This window comes from Arvicanthis niloticus, chromosome 17 (assembly GCF_011762505.2).
Source record: "Arvicanthis niloticus isolate mArvNil1 chromosome 17, mArvNil1.pat.X, whole genome shotgun sequence".
Taxonomy (NCBI): domain Eukaryota; kingdom Metazoa; phylum Chordata; class Mammalia; order Rodentia; family Muridae; genus Arvicanthis; species Arvicanthis niloticus.
In genome coordinates this window covers 9,895,554-9,912,820 of record NC_047674.1, presented here as the reverse complement: position 1 = coordinate 9,912,820, position 17,267 = coordinate 9,895,554, and the positions used below count along the sequence as shown (strand labels likewise).

Sequence of the window (17,267 nt, the reverse complement as noted above, 5' to 3'; positions counted from 1 at the left end):
CTTCATCTAAACAAATGTGATCACATCCTGATTTTACATCCTAGACAGCTGTTTTACATTCATCAGAAGGAAGGGAACATTTCTGAACCAACAAAAACAAAAATCAGCTTACGAACCATAGCAATATGTGTTATTTCCACAACTTCGCTGACAGGAAACATTTTGGCTACAAACTGTGGTAATAAGAAGGTAAAATTTCTACACCATGTAAACTCACAGGCCTTGCTCCAAAGACACCCATGAATCATAGAAAAATACAGTCATAGGGTTGAAGAGTCAGGAGGCCATTGAGTTCAACTTCCTTATTAGGTGAGTCTAGAAAATGAATCCCAATGTGCATTGTCTCGGTTGTTCAGAGTTATACTACATTTAACTGCTGTGCCAGCAGTAGAATCCAGAATTCTTTGTTCTCAAATGATGATTGTTTCAACTGTTACTTCCTGTTAGTGGTTGTCCAGTACAGCACAATGAGATGGTTAACTATAAATACTGGCATCTTCTGTGTGTATGAGTCATATTTAGGGTGATTACAACACAAATACACTATGTATTAATCACAAGTAATCCAAAGGATACAAACTATTTATTGAATAACTATGCTGAACAATCCTTTTTTGTGATATTTATACTAGAAACTTTCACTATACTCCTAAATACAGACAGAACTATTAAACATAAATTATTTTCTTTATATTATTTGAAAATATTTATGGCTTAGTTTTAATTCATGTTAAATCAGAGAGGTAATACATAAATATTTGATTTTAATTGTTGTATAATAATGATTAAGATGTTAAGACACTTAACTTAGCTCATGAGTTTCCTGGTTACTTGTCTTCAAAATATTTAAATGAATCTTTTGTTCACAGTAAGAACTTAACAGAAAGACATTCTCAAGTTTAGACCATATACCACAACAGAAAAACCTATTCAACCATACACATTCCAACTTGGTGGTTTTACCTTTGGGTTTCATTGATTAAAAATAAAGTTTTATAGTCTTAGTTTATACTTTGAGTCATTACTGCTGCTCTTTGAAAGTATCAGACTTAAAAGGGGTATTCTTCCTTCTGTCCAACACGCTGTCACCAAAAGTTAGAATATAATATAAAGATATCCTTAGTTTCACAATAAGCACACAATTAATGTTTCCAGTGTAGAATAATCCTGACTTATATTTACCATTCAAAGTTCTAAATGTTGTTAGTCTGTGTCGAAAATACTGTTAGGATTTGATTAGAGATAAGGCTGTGTTGTTTTTTGATCCACATACTGACTACCTACAAGGAAGCCCTAAAATTTTGGTTCTGTGAAGAAGTGTTCAAGGTTGACTTGTGTGTAAAGCACTTTAAGACTCAGTTAATACAAATTCAAATTCCACATGACCAACCTTATATTTAATATATGTCACAAAAATGTCTAACCTTTCCTTAGTTTTATACTCATCTTGCCAATTGTATTTTTCTCATTTTCTCTTCCCCACATTTGTCCCTCTGTTGTTTTCCCATCTTGGTACCTAATACACTGTTATCAGCATTACCCTTTGAACAACTCTCAAATACAAAGCCTAAACTCTCTAAACTCTGCAAGCCATTTGATATCTTCATGATATTACAAGTGATGCATCACAGTCAAATGCTGTTCTAGAAACACCTTCAGGCAGTATTTAAAAGGTGGTATGTAAGACATAAGTGTCTATGCTCAGACAAGGATCCAACCCTGAAAACATTTCATTGCATATATGCCAATATTCTTAAATTTGAGGAAAACCAAATTAAATTGCTATTGCAATACAAATTATAATCGTATGATAATTTGTTCTCAGCCTGAATCAATTGTATTTCCTTTAAATTGAGTTATTGGTTCAAGCATCTTTATGAGCCTCCCATTTTCTCATACAAGTGTTTTGATAAATGACTTCCCATGACATGTACAAAATTAAGGTCAATCTTCGTAATCCCTTTCTCTCTGTATTATTAGTCCCACCACACTTTGAATCTTATGAGGTCTCATTTATCAAGGTACTTTTGCACTGACACACACTAAAACCACTCTCCTCGTCCATGGATATTGACAAAGACTATAAATTTTGCTTGTTGTCCCTTCTTTATATACCAGCTGCTCTTCACAATTCGACTCAGACAAAGACCCCTTAAATGAACCTTTCCCAACTGCACAGCTCCTCCTCCTCGACTTTACCAGTGCTGTGTGCTGTGTGCATTGTCTTATACAGCAACTTGCATATGATTACGGCATGAGCTTAGTTTCTTGCCCCAGACTCTGATCTCTTTGAAAGTAGATATTTGTTTTTCTTAAATAAATCTACTTCAGCATAACTCTTCATACTTTGGTGATAAATTGACAGGAAATTATTTAAGAATCCAAAGCTATTTTGCACTGAAATTTTTTGTTTGACTTTGGATCAAAGTTTTAAATATAGCATCCATGTATAGAGCTATAATAGGTGAATCTTTTAGTTTTAAATAAAAACTGAAATGATATTTTTAAGTCCATGGAAGAAATAGTAAACTGGGCATTTGGTAGAACTTTGTGTCCTAGAAGAAATTTTGTGCCATGATGAATCATGCTGTCCAGCTCAATTTTCTTTGTCCTCTACTCTGACCTAAAATGCAAACTTGCTTCCTATAGTCACCCTTATTGAAAGGCTTTTTAAAAAACCGCTTTTATAGTGTTTTCTTTCCATTTATAGATGCTTATTTCTAGCATTATGAATCTATTCCTTTTCATTTATAGCAATTAGGAATATAATAAAATTAATTAAACCAATACGCCAAAGAACTATAAGGATATTTCTTAGGATATTTCAAAATGTCATGAAAGTTATTCATATCACATAATTTTTCTTCAGCATCTACTTCCAAAATTGCTACTTCCTCTTTAATGTAATCTTCATTATGAATCCAAAAGAAAAGTAACCCCAAAATCACATGATATCTTATGACCCTTGAAACACTTATTGTTTTATTATTCTTGGTTCTTCTACCCTGTATTTTTTTCTCTACATGTGGAATGACTAATGTCCAGTGATTTCTTAATTCCTTTTTGTGCACTCTAACAATCCTTTTTGCTTAAACAAAACAATATATAGAACTAAAAGTGTCAGATATGAATAATAGTAAGGTTCTTAGAAGACATTATCAACTTGACTTTGGCAATGTTCTATCTATTTATATATCTGGATGTGTTTTCCTGAGATATCAGTTAATTTTGTATTATATATTGTTTTTTAAAATCACTACTATATGTATATATGTATGTATGTCATCTTTATTTTTAGAAATTATTAAACATGTTTTAGAATTTTCTATTTCCATTTTCATTATTGTTTCTTATTGAAAATAATTTTCTCTTAGAGCTGACACAATTACAAGAACCAACCAATTCATACCACACAGTAGTCCACAGTAAAGTCCTTTCTTTACCAATGTTAACATGTGAAATGATTGATCATAATAAAAGTAAATTCTGACTCACACATAAGCAGAGATTTTATAATTAAACTCAGTAGATAAAACATATGAGATGATTATTTTAAAGCTGTACTGTTCCACTGAGCAAAAAATTATTAAAATTATATTAAGCTGAAAATCATGCAAAATATATATGGTAAAATTTATGTAAGACACCATCATCTCTGAAATGCAAGCTGTTGTTTGAAGGTATACACATCCTTGTCATTTTCTGGGGCCGCCTCTCGGTCATATACCTTGCTGTTTTCTATTTGACACTAAGAGATGTGTGCACATGTATGAAGAAATTAAAGACATTCTTTGCAATTACAAGGAAACTTTGGCCGGGCAGTGGTGGCACACGCCTTTAATCCCAGCACTTGGGAGGCAGAGGCAGGCAGATTTCTGAGTTCGAGGCCAGCCTGGTCTACCAAGTGAGTTCCAGGACAACCAGGGCTACACAGAGAAACCCTGTCTTGAAAAACTGAAAAAAAAAAAAAAAAAAAAAACAAGGAAATTTTTTTTGTTTCTTCTAGAAAATAGTCTACTTTTTATAAATAGTAGCATGCAGTGAAAGTCAAAAGTGTGATTTAAAATTTGTCATAAATTATCCATTAATGGAAAATCAAACTTGATTCATTCTTGAGTATCGATTAATCCATATCTTTTGTGAATCATCCATCCCCCTTCTTAGCAAGACAGATCATCGTTACCACATTGTTTCAGATTACCCAGGACATATATAGCTTTAAACATTTAAATCTACATTTACAAGTTCATATTCTGTTGATACTCATCTCCCCTGAAGCATTATTTTTTTGTCCCCTCAGATCAGGTTCTTTATTTCTTACTCAGTCTAACTCAGATTTGCTTATCCAGGGTCAACTTTATACGCCTTTGATAAACTTGGGTAAAGTATCTGTGATTTATAATGGATATTAAGAGTATCTTTCTAGTTACTGAGTTTCCCTTTGCCATCATCGTTGGACAAAGTACTTGCAATTTATATATATATATATATATATATATATATATATATATATATACACACACACACACACACATACACACACACACACATACACACACACACATATAGTGGAGAGATAGCTTAATGGATAAGAGCGCTAATGCCACAATGAACTAAAATCCAATTCTGAGGTATCTGAAACCCTCTTCTGGCCTTTAGGGACACCAAGGACAAATGGTGCATACATACATATGTAGGTAAAACACACATAGACATAGAAAAATAACAACTTCTTAAAAATTATATATGTATATTACTTTCATATTCATCTTTTTGCTTCACTTTAGAACTCATGATTATTTTGATAAATTTTACAGATACAAAAAAAAATTTTACAATACAAAAAAGCCCTCTGACTAATTCTGAAACTCAATATTGTGTAAATTGTATGTAAATAGATTTAGTTCATGCTAAATTTGATCATATTTACTTTTTAATTCAATGTACCAGTCTTGTTACCAAACCCTAAATACAAAGGCCAGAGAAATTTGATATGATGAGGTGTTTCAGCCTATAGGATACTGTAAGTCAATCTCCAGAACTGCATGAACACGTAGTAATACACACATTCAGACTCAGCAATCTAACTTGATTTCTGAGATTTTATACTTGTAACAAGCCTCCAGTTGGTGCTGGAATCTTGAACTACAATTTAAGATTAAACATTTTGTTATATCTTCAAGCTGTTTTTTGTTTTATAAAGTGAAGTCTTCCTCACTATGCCATTAGATAGCTATAGTCAAGCAGAGTGTCATGGCACATGGTAAGGGCAAGGGTTACTTAAAGGAAAATGAGTAAATTTAAAGAAAATGATTTAGGATAAAGCTAAGAAAATGGTAGACTGAAAAAAGGAAGTAGTAGGGAATAGATTAACAGAATTAAGTGGAAATGTATTCTTATTTCAGAATAAGAATATTAAGTGGAAATATATTAATTAAGTGGAGATATATTCTTATATATTCTCAGAATCTATAGAAAGCATGTTTCAGTATGCAGTTAACAATTGTTTATGTATTCACATCAGAGATACAATATTTGTTGCATTTTTATAGTACAATGTACTTTTGGCAGATAAGTGAAGAGGTAAAGTATCTAACAAAAGTTGTATTTAACTTTAGAAAATTTTAAATCACTTTAAAGACTTATTTATTAATTATGATCAAATCAATATTCAAATTATTATTTGAACATATTGTTTGAACAAAAATGTTTAAATGTATTATTTTTTACCATGCCCCCTATCGGCACTTAAGTCATCTTTCTTTTTTTATACCACATGTGTCCTACTCTATTCCATAGTTACATTTTTAATTGGTTTCTCAGATAGAAGGCTTCCATTTGGCTATTTTATATACCTTTCCTTTAGTTTAACTCTCTCTTTCCATTCCTGATTTCCCGAATCTGCCTAGTGCCATTTTTTAGTGAAACCTTTCTTTTTTAAATTTTTAATAATTAATGTTTGTTTATTTAATATATTTTTAATTTTTATTTTTTATTGGGTATTTTATTTACATTTCAGATGTTATCCTCTTACTCCATTATTCACCCCACCCAGGAACCCCCTATTACATCCCCCTCCTCCTGCTTCTATGAGGATGTGCCCCCACCTACCCCCCCACTCTCACCTCCCCACCCTTGAATTCTCCCATACTTGGCATCCAGCCTTCATGGGACCAAGGATCTCCTCTCCCATCTATGCCTGACAAGGATGTATGCCATCCTACCCTACATATACAGCTAGAGCCCTTTCTTTTGAGAGCATTTCATCTTTCTACTTTTGTTTTATTTATATGTACAACCTCCTTAAAGAACTCAACTCAGAGCATACTTATAGTTTCCTGTGTCTCACATATACTACAAGTTAAACACATTGAATAAGATTTTAAGCAAGAATGTACATTTGAGAAAATGGCTACATTTGTCATTCTGGGCCTGAGTCATTTTAGTCAGTATTAAATGTACTATTATTTAAAATTAAGATCTCTTATATTTTAGGAATTTTTTAGGAAAAAAACAAAATAACTTCCATCACTTAATCTTCTTGAATGTAGGAAGTACATGGTTAGAAAATGAAAAAAATAAAAGGAATAGAAAGTGTACTATAAGACAAAAGTGGATTTTAACCCTACCTTACATATAGTAAAAAAATAAACAATATTTTTGCTATAAGCTCTAGATTGACAAAATTGTATAGCATTTATTTACATACATCATTCATATTCATACTGGGTTAAACAGTGTTTTGTCTGGTTCGGGAAGGGAAAATCGTTTTATAATTCTCTGATCCTTGTGACTAGTAAAGTTATAGCATTCTCCATAAAGACGAAGAATTCCATACTAATCTCAGGCTCTGAAGTCGAAGCTCAGGTCTAGGAAGGCTAAAAAATGATATGAGCATGAAGCACTCACCTATAACCCTAACACTTAGGTCCTGGAAGACACAGGATTAGGAGATCAAGGATTTGCTCAGCTGAAGAACATATCTAAGGACAGCCTAGATAAACAAAGTCTTTGTCTCATTAAGACACAAAATAGACATAAAAAGAAATACTAGGCACTTTTTTTAGTATCATCAAAACTAAACTTTGATCACACTATAGGTGTCATTATATCTACCTATAATATCATAAAAACTGGATAATAAAAACATTAAAACAACTGTATAGTTTCACTTGATGAGAGGTTTCCATTGTCATGAATTATTTGTGTGGTGCCAAAAATACATTTATCTTTATTAGATTTGGCTCTAAAATTCTAAAATCTACATCTGAGTTTATATGGAGTGGCTAAAACTATGTTCCACTGCTATACTGCAAGCATAGCAGGAACCATGGATTCAACTAGCATACAGCACTTTGGGAAAGTAAGCGTCCTTCAGTAGTGTGACTAACTCTGTAGCTGCATGTATGTTTGCTATGTTCCAGTTGGTTTGACCTAGCTCATTTCATGGCACTTTATTAATATTGAACATTATCAATCACTACCTAATTAGAGCATTGAAAAGTTGGTCATCCATCTCCCCTTCTAAACTTATTCTACAGGATAATCTCATAAACTAGGTAAAATTCTGAGGTTGTATAGCCCTATTCAATAATAAAACCACACCTTCTTTCTCTAGAACATTTTATAAGCCTTCCTTTGTTATTTGAAAGAATCAAAATAGACATGAAAATGTAATTTGAATTTGCCATGTATATTCAGAAATTTTATTTTGATGATTACCCCTGACCTTACCCAATCTCAGTCTCCTGTAAAAAGGAATTTAGACACTCAGTTCTGTAATAAGATCTGCTTTTGACTGAACCACATATCAAGTATTATTTTGTGACTAAGAAACATCATGTTATATTAGTGATTTGCTAAACTAGTGTTTTCCTATTTAACAGATTATATTGAATGGCTACAAAAATAATATAAACTTGTTATTTTCTAATCAATGTAATTTTAAGTGATGTGAAGGGTGGTTTAAAGCAAAATTTTTAAAAATAATTTCTAGTCATGCTAAATTTATTGATATTTTAAATATTAAAAATGCTTCAATATTGTACAATTTTAATGTTACATAATCCTTTCTGTTTACACAGTTTTACTATTGATGTTAACACTGTAGGTAACCTTAGCAAAGTCAATATTTTTGATGTTTCTTTTATTAGATAATAAAAAAGCTATAATGGCTCAAATTAAACTTTACTATATTTAACAATACTAGAGACACAAATGCTTCTTGAACCATAGAAGTGCTTATCCTCAAGAGGAAAAGAAAATATTAGAGATGAAATCATACTAAGAATTGAATTCTTTTGTGTAGGTCATGGCAAGTGCCTATAATGCAGAATCTAATAGACTGCAAGCATAGCTTACTCTAGTTTTAATAAAGTACATATAAAGTGAGCAGAATTTCTATGACTCAGGAATCAGTTTCTGAGAAGTAAAGCTGAAGTAATACTTCCACTTCTACGTTCATTTGCTTTTATCATCAAGGAGGTGGGATGTGGATTCAGCACATGACTGGTATATTAGTATCTGATTCAAACAATTAGTTCTTCCTCCTCCTTAAAATGACAGAATAGCTGTTGTCATAGGGCCTTTATTGTTTCATTGGCCATCTCTGTCAGAGGAGGTGTCAGGCCAAGATATTTTCAATTTGTAACAGAGACTGACTTCTTTTGTACTAATCAAGATTCTTTTGCTAAAACACCAGGTATCATGAGTTTTGCTCATGAAGGAACATTAATCATAGTGCCCTCCCTTAACAGTGTTGTTAGATTTATGGGTTTATAAATGCTTATTAAATATTTTCTCCTTCCCTTTATTGTAAATACACATGATTATGAAACTTCTAGTACAGGAATAGGCTGAATATTTAATCACTCCATAAGAATAAAAGATTATTTGGTGAAGAACCTGTGGGTAGACATGTCACAAACTTTAGAGGAGAACTTACAAGTATTTTGCTACTAAATGGACACAGTATTAAATTGAATCTTAATAAACTATTGTTATATACATAGATCTGTAGGTACATACATCTTCCAACCCTCATCTCAGACACTTCTATGTGTAGTAGTTTGTGATTAATACAGGTGTTGAGTAACCCACAACTGGCCAAGGAGATGAGAGTAAGAGACTGCATGCAGAAGGCTTAATCCATTAGGGAACACATGTAACGCACAACCCTACCAAGGCTCCTGGATCATTGTGGATGAAGGAGTATAAATAATGTAAAATCCAGAGGTGGTGGGTGAGTATGGTGACACTTTATCTCCTGTGTACAGGAGGAAAGCAGTATACATGGATTCAATGTGGGTACATGAACATGTAAAAGACTTGTCCAAGCTCAAGCCAGAAACATTCCAACTTAGAAAAAGAAACTGGACTCACAATTCCATCCTTAGCTTTAAGGCTTCTGATATTTGTTAGATACTAAGAGAGGGCAAAGGCAGTTTTTTCTAAGAGTGTAGTCACTAGTAATTCAAATATGCTTTAGTATAAGGACACACATCCAATAATATTTGTTTTACATTAGTCCTAAAGGATAAAAAGAGACACAAAAAGTTGTGTGGGTCTAGGAAGAGATTGGGATGGCTATATATGACCAAAACACATGGAAAACTCTCAACAAATAATGAAAAATGGCACCCAAAAGAAAATCAATGTATGTCTTTAATTTTTAATTAATTTTCCTACTCTCATGTTGACTTTTAGTTTTATACCTCAAACATCATGTAATGATCTGATCACAGGTACCATTTGTCCAATATCTACCTGAAATTACTCTTAAAACAATGGATTAATTAATTGTAAAATTCAGTACTGTGAGCTCCATTTTTTTAAAAAAAAAAATGTATGTGCTGCAATGTGTTCTATGCTTATAAAATGACAGGGACATTTTGTTTTGCTTATGAGAAAATTTGTGGAGATAATCAGATTTATAGTCAGCATCAGCTCACAATAAAGATCCTTATAGCATTTACTTTTCCCTTTTCACACCCCAGCAGAAAACTACTTGAAGCAGAAGATTACCATTTGTGTTCCATGCTATATACGATAATGCATAGCTAAGAAAGACATCAATTTATTTCTTAATACAAATGTGAAAGCAATAAAAAATATAGTTGATGCAAAATAAAGATTTACCTTAAAATGTGCTATTATTTCTAAAGTCAGAGGTCAAGTTAAACATGATACTTAGGCAAATTCGATTTTAAGAACTCACTAAATTAACTAGTGCCCTATGCAAGCAAAATAGACATAATTAACCTCTCTTTCAACAAACCCATTACCCACTAATTTTACTTGGAAACAAGTAAAGAAACTGGAAACACTGGCTGGACTATTCAAAGAAAGCATCTATAACTATTTGTACAGCTCTGTAGGTGTACAATGCAGTTGTACTGCCAATTGGGCAATTTTTCTGAAACAGTTTATAAGTTCCAGCCAGGTCAATATAGACAGGGAAGTATATTAAGGAAGAATGGAATTTTCAATAAATTCTAAACAAATAATTTTCTGGACATTTAAGGTAAAGAATGTCACTATTGCACATTGATACAATAACAAAGGTCCAGAAGTATTTGTGGGGTGTCCCCAAATGATAATATTATAGAGAGGACAAAAACTCAGCAGCAGCATTTCAGAGAGGAATATAAGACATTATCAAATAATTTACTTGTTCAAGAAACAAATTAGGACTTAGTTTTCCTAGGAGTATTACCAAAATCAGGGCATCTAAGAGTAACCATAATGTGTCTGTTAAAAACAAAAGAATATACTAAGTGAAAGATAGCATTGCAAAAAGTAAGTACATATGTATAGGCTGACCCTTTCCAAAAGTGTAGAGAAATTCCTTCTTTTTTATTAAGATTGTCAGTATCTCAATCTCTGGCCTGTGTGCCATGTTGTGTATTTAAAATTCTCATGCCCACATCTTTCATTTATCAACATCAGTAGTATGTTGTAGTAATTATTTTAAAAAGCAGATGCTGGTTAAGCCAACTGGTTAAGCTGCAGCAGCTCTGCCTAGCTCAACCACATGGCATACCCGATGGTTACAGTTTTTATTTCAAATGATAACATTTTTTTCTTCTCATCTATTATTCTTACTTTCTTTTCTTTTTTCTTATTCAGGACAATAGATTTTTAACTGGTAAGTGATCATTGGCAAAACCAGCTGGTATTTTATGGTAAACAATTGCTAATATCTTCCTCATTGTTTCATGTAATAAATTACTACTTTACTTCCCTGTGTATGGAGATCAGGTTCCATATATGTCCTTTCAAATATTCTGCATAGTATAACAAATAGATTCCCTACAAATCCCTAATACAATAAAGACCAAAGGAATGAACTGAACTGCTATTAAATTAATGGCCCCCTTCCAGTGCAGAATGCTTGCTAAAATGAGAACTTTTAAAATTGTTTCTTGAAAAGTTGGGAAATTTTTTTCTCTTGGGAAATCAGAGAAATCTGAACAATACTTTCATAGTGTACCCAGAATTGGAGCACAGTAACTTCTATTTTTTAAATTAATAAAAATGTGCAAAACTGGAGAAAAAGGTCAACAAGATGTTTCTTTCATTTCCTTTTTAAACATATCTTATTTTCTAACTAATACAAATAAAAGCTTGTATAGTTTATCATTATTAAATTCCCACTAAACACTAAGTAAACATAACCTGACAAAGAACAGAAACACTTCTAAAGGTCAAGAGCTAAAGACCTTGACCAACTTAAATATCAAAAAGGAGTTAATTACTTGAATGTTGAAAGGCTGTTTAAAACCTTTGTTCAATGTTAACCTAATATATAGTTGACTTGTACCTCCCAATAGATTTGTTTCAATTTTATTATCATCTTTAAAAATTGTGTGACCTTAAGGGAATAATATAACAGAGATGAGAGCAACTTAGAAAAATAAATCAGCTATGAAAAGACTTCAAATATTCATATACACATTAGCTTTTTTTCCTGCAGACTAGCTCTAGGCTAAAGAACACTAAATTTATGTAAATTCAACTTTATAAAAAATGTTTTATAACTCCCAGTTTACAAATTTTGACTGAGAAACTATAATACTATGTTTGAAAATGTTTTCATGAGAAGGAAGGGTCAGTCAACAGAGTTCTTCATATAATTTTTGTGTAAAAGCAAGTTGAAATAAAGACAAAAGATACTAGTTCTATTATCTTTTACCCTAGAAAGATATAGTCTATGTATTCTAGTTGTGAATACAACCCATAGAGTCATATATTTGCTTGACATGGGGTTTTTTGTTAGTCAATGAATTTTATAGAGGGTATTATCAGTCCAAGTAGTATAACTTCATTTAATTTTAGGCCATAGATACAGATATGGATAGATAGAGATAAAAATATAGATAAAGATATGTGTGTTTGTATTCATATATGTGTGTATTGTAACAATATGAAATATATAATATATTACATATTGTATTTAATATATATTGCATTTAATATATTCTATATTGATGTGTGTGATTCTTCTTGTCTTCAATTGTCTCTCATAGCTTGTAGAACCATATTGCTATGGGCTCCCCATATTTAGAACAAAAGACACAGAAGATTTGGCTGTATATACCATGAAAGCCTCCTTCTTGGAATCTAGCTTTTATAGTACCAGAATGTATTATTTGAGCTGCCAAACAGAAAAAAAAAAGAAAAGAGAAAAAAAGGTTGCAATGAATAGTTCTACCCATATGAGCCACAATAATGACCAGGGTGGCAATATATCCCAAAAGGTACAGTAGTGATATTCACATGTTGAGGGTAACCAACAATTGTCTAATAGAACTTATGGCCTATCAACAGTAGGAAAATTAAGCCTTGTACAAAAAAAAAAACTAGAAAACCACCTGGAACTAGCAGTCATGGATCAAAAAAAAAAAAAAAAAAAAAAAAAAAAAAAAAAAAAAAAAAATCCTGCTAGCACCAAGTTGCTAGAGCAGCAGAATTCCTCACTGCACTCTAAAGCATATCTTTATACCCACAGAAATCTGTAGCTCTTACCCCTCATCAAAGAAGAACACTACAGAAAACCACCAGTTGTTCTCTATATCACAGATATATATCTCTGATATAATAGAGACCAACAAATTCTGGGGAGCCCAGCCCCAGTGGATACACCTACAACACCACTCTTGCATCTAAGGCTCAATAAACCTAAGGAAGAGGAACAGAAAAAATATGAGATTCAGAGGAGTAAGAGACAGTCATGATTTTGTCTCCGAGAAATGACAGGAATGCTACACCTGTGACACCCCAACAATGTGGCCAACTGTTTAAGACCTGAACATTGACATTATTAATCAACATGGTAATAGAAAGTAGAAATATCACTGGGTCTCCACCCCTAGAAAAAGACTACACACAACTAATGATTGCTGAGATAATTAAGCTCTCAAGGACGAGCCTCCTAATAAGTGGTCAGCTCTTAAAACATATGTATGCAAGCAACAAAAATGAACCCACAAGGTGGCATTTATATATTTATGTGTATACATGTAACAATAGTAACAAAAGGCCATTGATTTGAGAGGGAGGGGGGAGGCATGAAAAGAGGTGAAGGGAGTAAATATTGCAGGGCTTTGAGGGAGGAAAGGGAAGATGGAGGTGATGTAATTATTTTAATTTAAAAATATTAAAGCTGAGTGTGGTAGCACATGCCATTAATCCCAGTACTTGGGAGGCAAAGGCAGGCAGATTTCTGAGTTTGGGGCCAACCTTGTTTACAAAATGAGTGCAGGCCAGCCAATGCTACATAGAGAAACTGTGTGTTGAAAAACAACAACTAAAACTAAAACAGCAACAACAAAAGGCACTTCAAAAGATTGAATAAATAGAATAGATGGAAATTTAACAAAAACAGAAGTTATAATGTTTATGTATGCATACTTAAATTTGGTTTAAAGGGAAAGGCAAACACACAGAGACAGATTTGAATAGTAAGAGTGTTTGAGATGCTGCAATTAAGGTGTAGTCGATTGTCAGAATGAGGGAGTAAGCATGGCACTACAGAGATCAGTTCTAATTATGAGAGAATGTTTGTGAACTGACTGTGGAGCCTATAACAAATCTTTTAACTTGAAGATGTTGTTTATAGAAATTGCTGATGTGCTAACAGTCCAACATTAAAGACAGCGAAAGATGAGGGTACTTTATGATAACTGTAATCTTTCCCATTGATACCTGCCATAAAAAGAATTTGTGGCTTAAATAAAAATATATGTTTTTTTTATTTACCATAGTAATAATATAAAAGTCAATATAAATGAGAAACAAAGCCAGGAAACAATGTGACACCCATGAATTGATATAAAAGTAATCAATACCGATGACAGGCATTTGTCATATATAAAACAGTCATCAGCTTCCAAAATAGGCTAAATCTGTCAGTTTAGTTTCCCTGCATATGTTCAGAGTCTCTCAACAAGTGAGGCCTGTTTGGAGCGACTATCTTCAGGATTATCACACTTTGAGATCTCCTTCTTCACGTCCCCTGTTGACCATTTTACTGACTTATTTTAGATGCCCTGTGATCCTGTGTAGGAAAGTTGGAAATCCTTACATATTCTTCACAATGGTATTTCACCCAGACATCATCAGTCTTTAAAGCTCACCGAGGTCACTGTCCTCATGCTGTGTATCTACTCTTTGCACATTCACTCAACTGTTTCATTCATTCATTATTTTTCTAAAGATCTAAGGCATAACAAAAATCATACAGGTACTAGAAATGGACATTAAAAATTGCATAATGTCCTTAGATATGATCTGTTGCTTACTTCTTTAAGTTAATAAAAGGTTATCCAAATGCATGGTATGTCAGATACCAAATGAATCTGGTCACTTATGTGAGAAAACTAAATTTGGAAACATATAATTTCAATAGAGCAAATGATGAGTAATAAAACCAATCTGATTCAGGACAGTAGATACAAACTCACAAACTTAGCTTCTTTGAAACTGTAAAGTAATTAATAATAATTAGTAAAATTTATTTATGTCTGTCACAACACTACATAGTAATCTTCAGTCAACAAAACTAAATGGTGGGTTATTTCTCAGCCACTGGTGAAATGAGCCAATTAGATTATATTAAAGGCAGGTTTATTGGGGAGCTGCAATGGGCTGGGTGTGTTTGCATGGACCAAGGCCAGGGAAATTGACTTCAGGAAAGGGGTCAGGGTTAGGGGAGGGAGAGAGAAAGAGGGAAAGGGGCCAGAGTACAGATGCAGAGGAGAGGGGAGAAAAGGAGAGAGAGAGAGAGAGAGAGAGAGAGAGAGAGAGAGAGAGAGAGAGAGAGAGCTCTGGTTGTGAGAGTATGCCAGGTAGGGACTGAGCTGAGGGATGTTGGGAGAATCCAGAGATTGGAGGCCAGGTCTGCTTTGGTATTTAAAATATGCACCTCAGTCCCTTTGAGGTCTGAAACCAAACATTAAAGTTTAAAAGAAGTATAAGAAATTATTGATTGTCTCTCTAAGTACTAATATAGTTAACTTATTCTTGCCCATACTTTTAAAATCTTTTGTGAAGTGTAACAAGGTATTAGACCTTTCTTTCAATGATACAGTAATTAAATTTCTAATCCAAAATAAAGGGTTGTTTGGATACACCACCACCATAAAAGATATCCCACGTAAACAGTAGCGTTCTCAATAATTCTCAATATTACTGTGAAACTTGAGCATTTCTTACAGTCTTCTAGGTAAAGCGATGTTAAAGTACGTGCAGTGTCAAAGAGCAGAAGGATGCTCACCTTATTACAAAGTTGTGGTTGTCAATCTCCTTTCCACATCCACTGTCTAGTAGAATGCCAGAATTGCCAACAACAGCACAGGTCTTAAACCTGCGGTTTTTCATTGGTGAAACTTCAGGAAGGAGGCTATGCAGATCGTGAGAAATATTTAGTGTCCGGCGTCTGTCCAAAACATAGTGTATGACATCACCAGGCTTAAAACTGCTCTTAACCACAGATACATCACGTTCCGCATCTAAGAAACGGAGAATGTTCTTCCTGTATTTGGAATACAAGCAAAGTTTTAGATTAAGGGCTGAGTATCTAATACCCAATGTCCCCATTTCTACCACAGTATATGCTATATAAACTGGTAACTACTCCTCTTAAATTGTCTGGTGATAAATAAATCAAGTAAATGCTATAGAAAATACACTTTTGTTAATTCCTGTGTGAGGAGTTTAGAATAATTTCATGAATAGATATAATGTATACATCTATTGCTAAAGTAAGAAAATCACTTCATTTGTGAAAATATTCTTAAAAATATTTCACTAGGTAAAGTGTTGTTCATTAGGGACAGTATTTGTACAACTAGATTTGTTGTCAAATATTCTCAATTTTCTAAGTCATTGTTTTTATTTAATATTATACAAGATGAATAGTATTAACTTGAAGTTATTTTGAATCAGATCATTGAAAGAAATATTAAATTATTGCAAATCCTCCCAAAATACATTTATCCAAATGGTACATTAAATATGTCTGTAAGTTTTCATACATACTTAAAAGTCCAAGAAGTAAAATGGAGTCATTCCAAGAAGTCCTGATTAGACAGAGCATCATTTGTATATATGAGAGATATTTAACTATTCTTAGTGTTCTTTAATACCTTCTTCTTTGTTTTAAAACATTCACTTTTGTTGTTGTTGTTTGGGTTGTTCGTTTTTATTTGTCTGTGGGGCCTGGATAATCATTTAGAACCTATCCATGTTCTTAAACAAGTCTAGTTGTTTGTGTTGTTGAGTTGATCTTTTTAAGTTGGATGTAAACAATCTTGTGTATGACCAAATGAGAGAAAAAAATTCTAACTCATCTCATCATTGCACTTTACACCCATCTTTTTCTTTAACTTTTAAAAATTTAACCCTTTCTCTATCTACTGTACAGATTAATCACAAGATATAAGATGCTACAGTAATATAAATATGTGCATATTCTAAATAGATGACAGACTATGAGAAAATTGACATAACTGGCTGGAGGGTAGAGGAAATGTGGCAAAAGAGAAAATGCACCTGATAGTTTGTCTTTTAAACTTTGGAAGCTTAATATTGTACACAATAAATTGACTGTTCATGAAAAACTGGGTTAAAAGTATTTAACCGTTGGGTTTTCTTTTCCTTTAGGTGCTAAAATAGGAGAATCAGACCTGAAATAGCCAAGTGGCAGGCAGTGAGGAAAGAAATCTGTGTCTTCACAGGCTCTGTGGTCCAAACTGTAAGGCTATGCA

At 32.9% G+C, this 17,267-nt stretch overlaps 1 protein-coding gene across 1 annotated transcript in view; it reads right to left on the bottom strand.

Annotated features, from left to right (window-relative positions):
• Positions 1 to 17,267, bottom strand: part of St8sia4 (ST8 alpha-N-acetyl-neuraminide alpha-2,8-sialyltransferase 4) — an 86,454-nt gene that overhangs the window by 54,669 nt on the left and 14,518 nt on the right. The window contains exon 3 of the mRNA XM_034521682.2: positions 15,776 to 16,033. Coding sequence (XP_034377573.1) covers positions 15,776 to 16,033 — 258 coding nt within the window. The remainder of the gene's footprint in view (positions 1 to 15,775; positions 16,034 to 17,267) is intronic.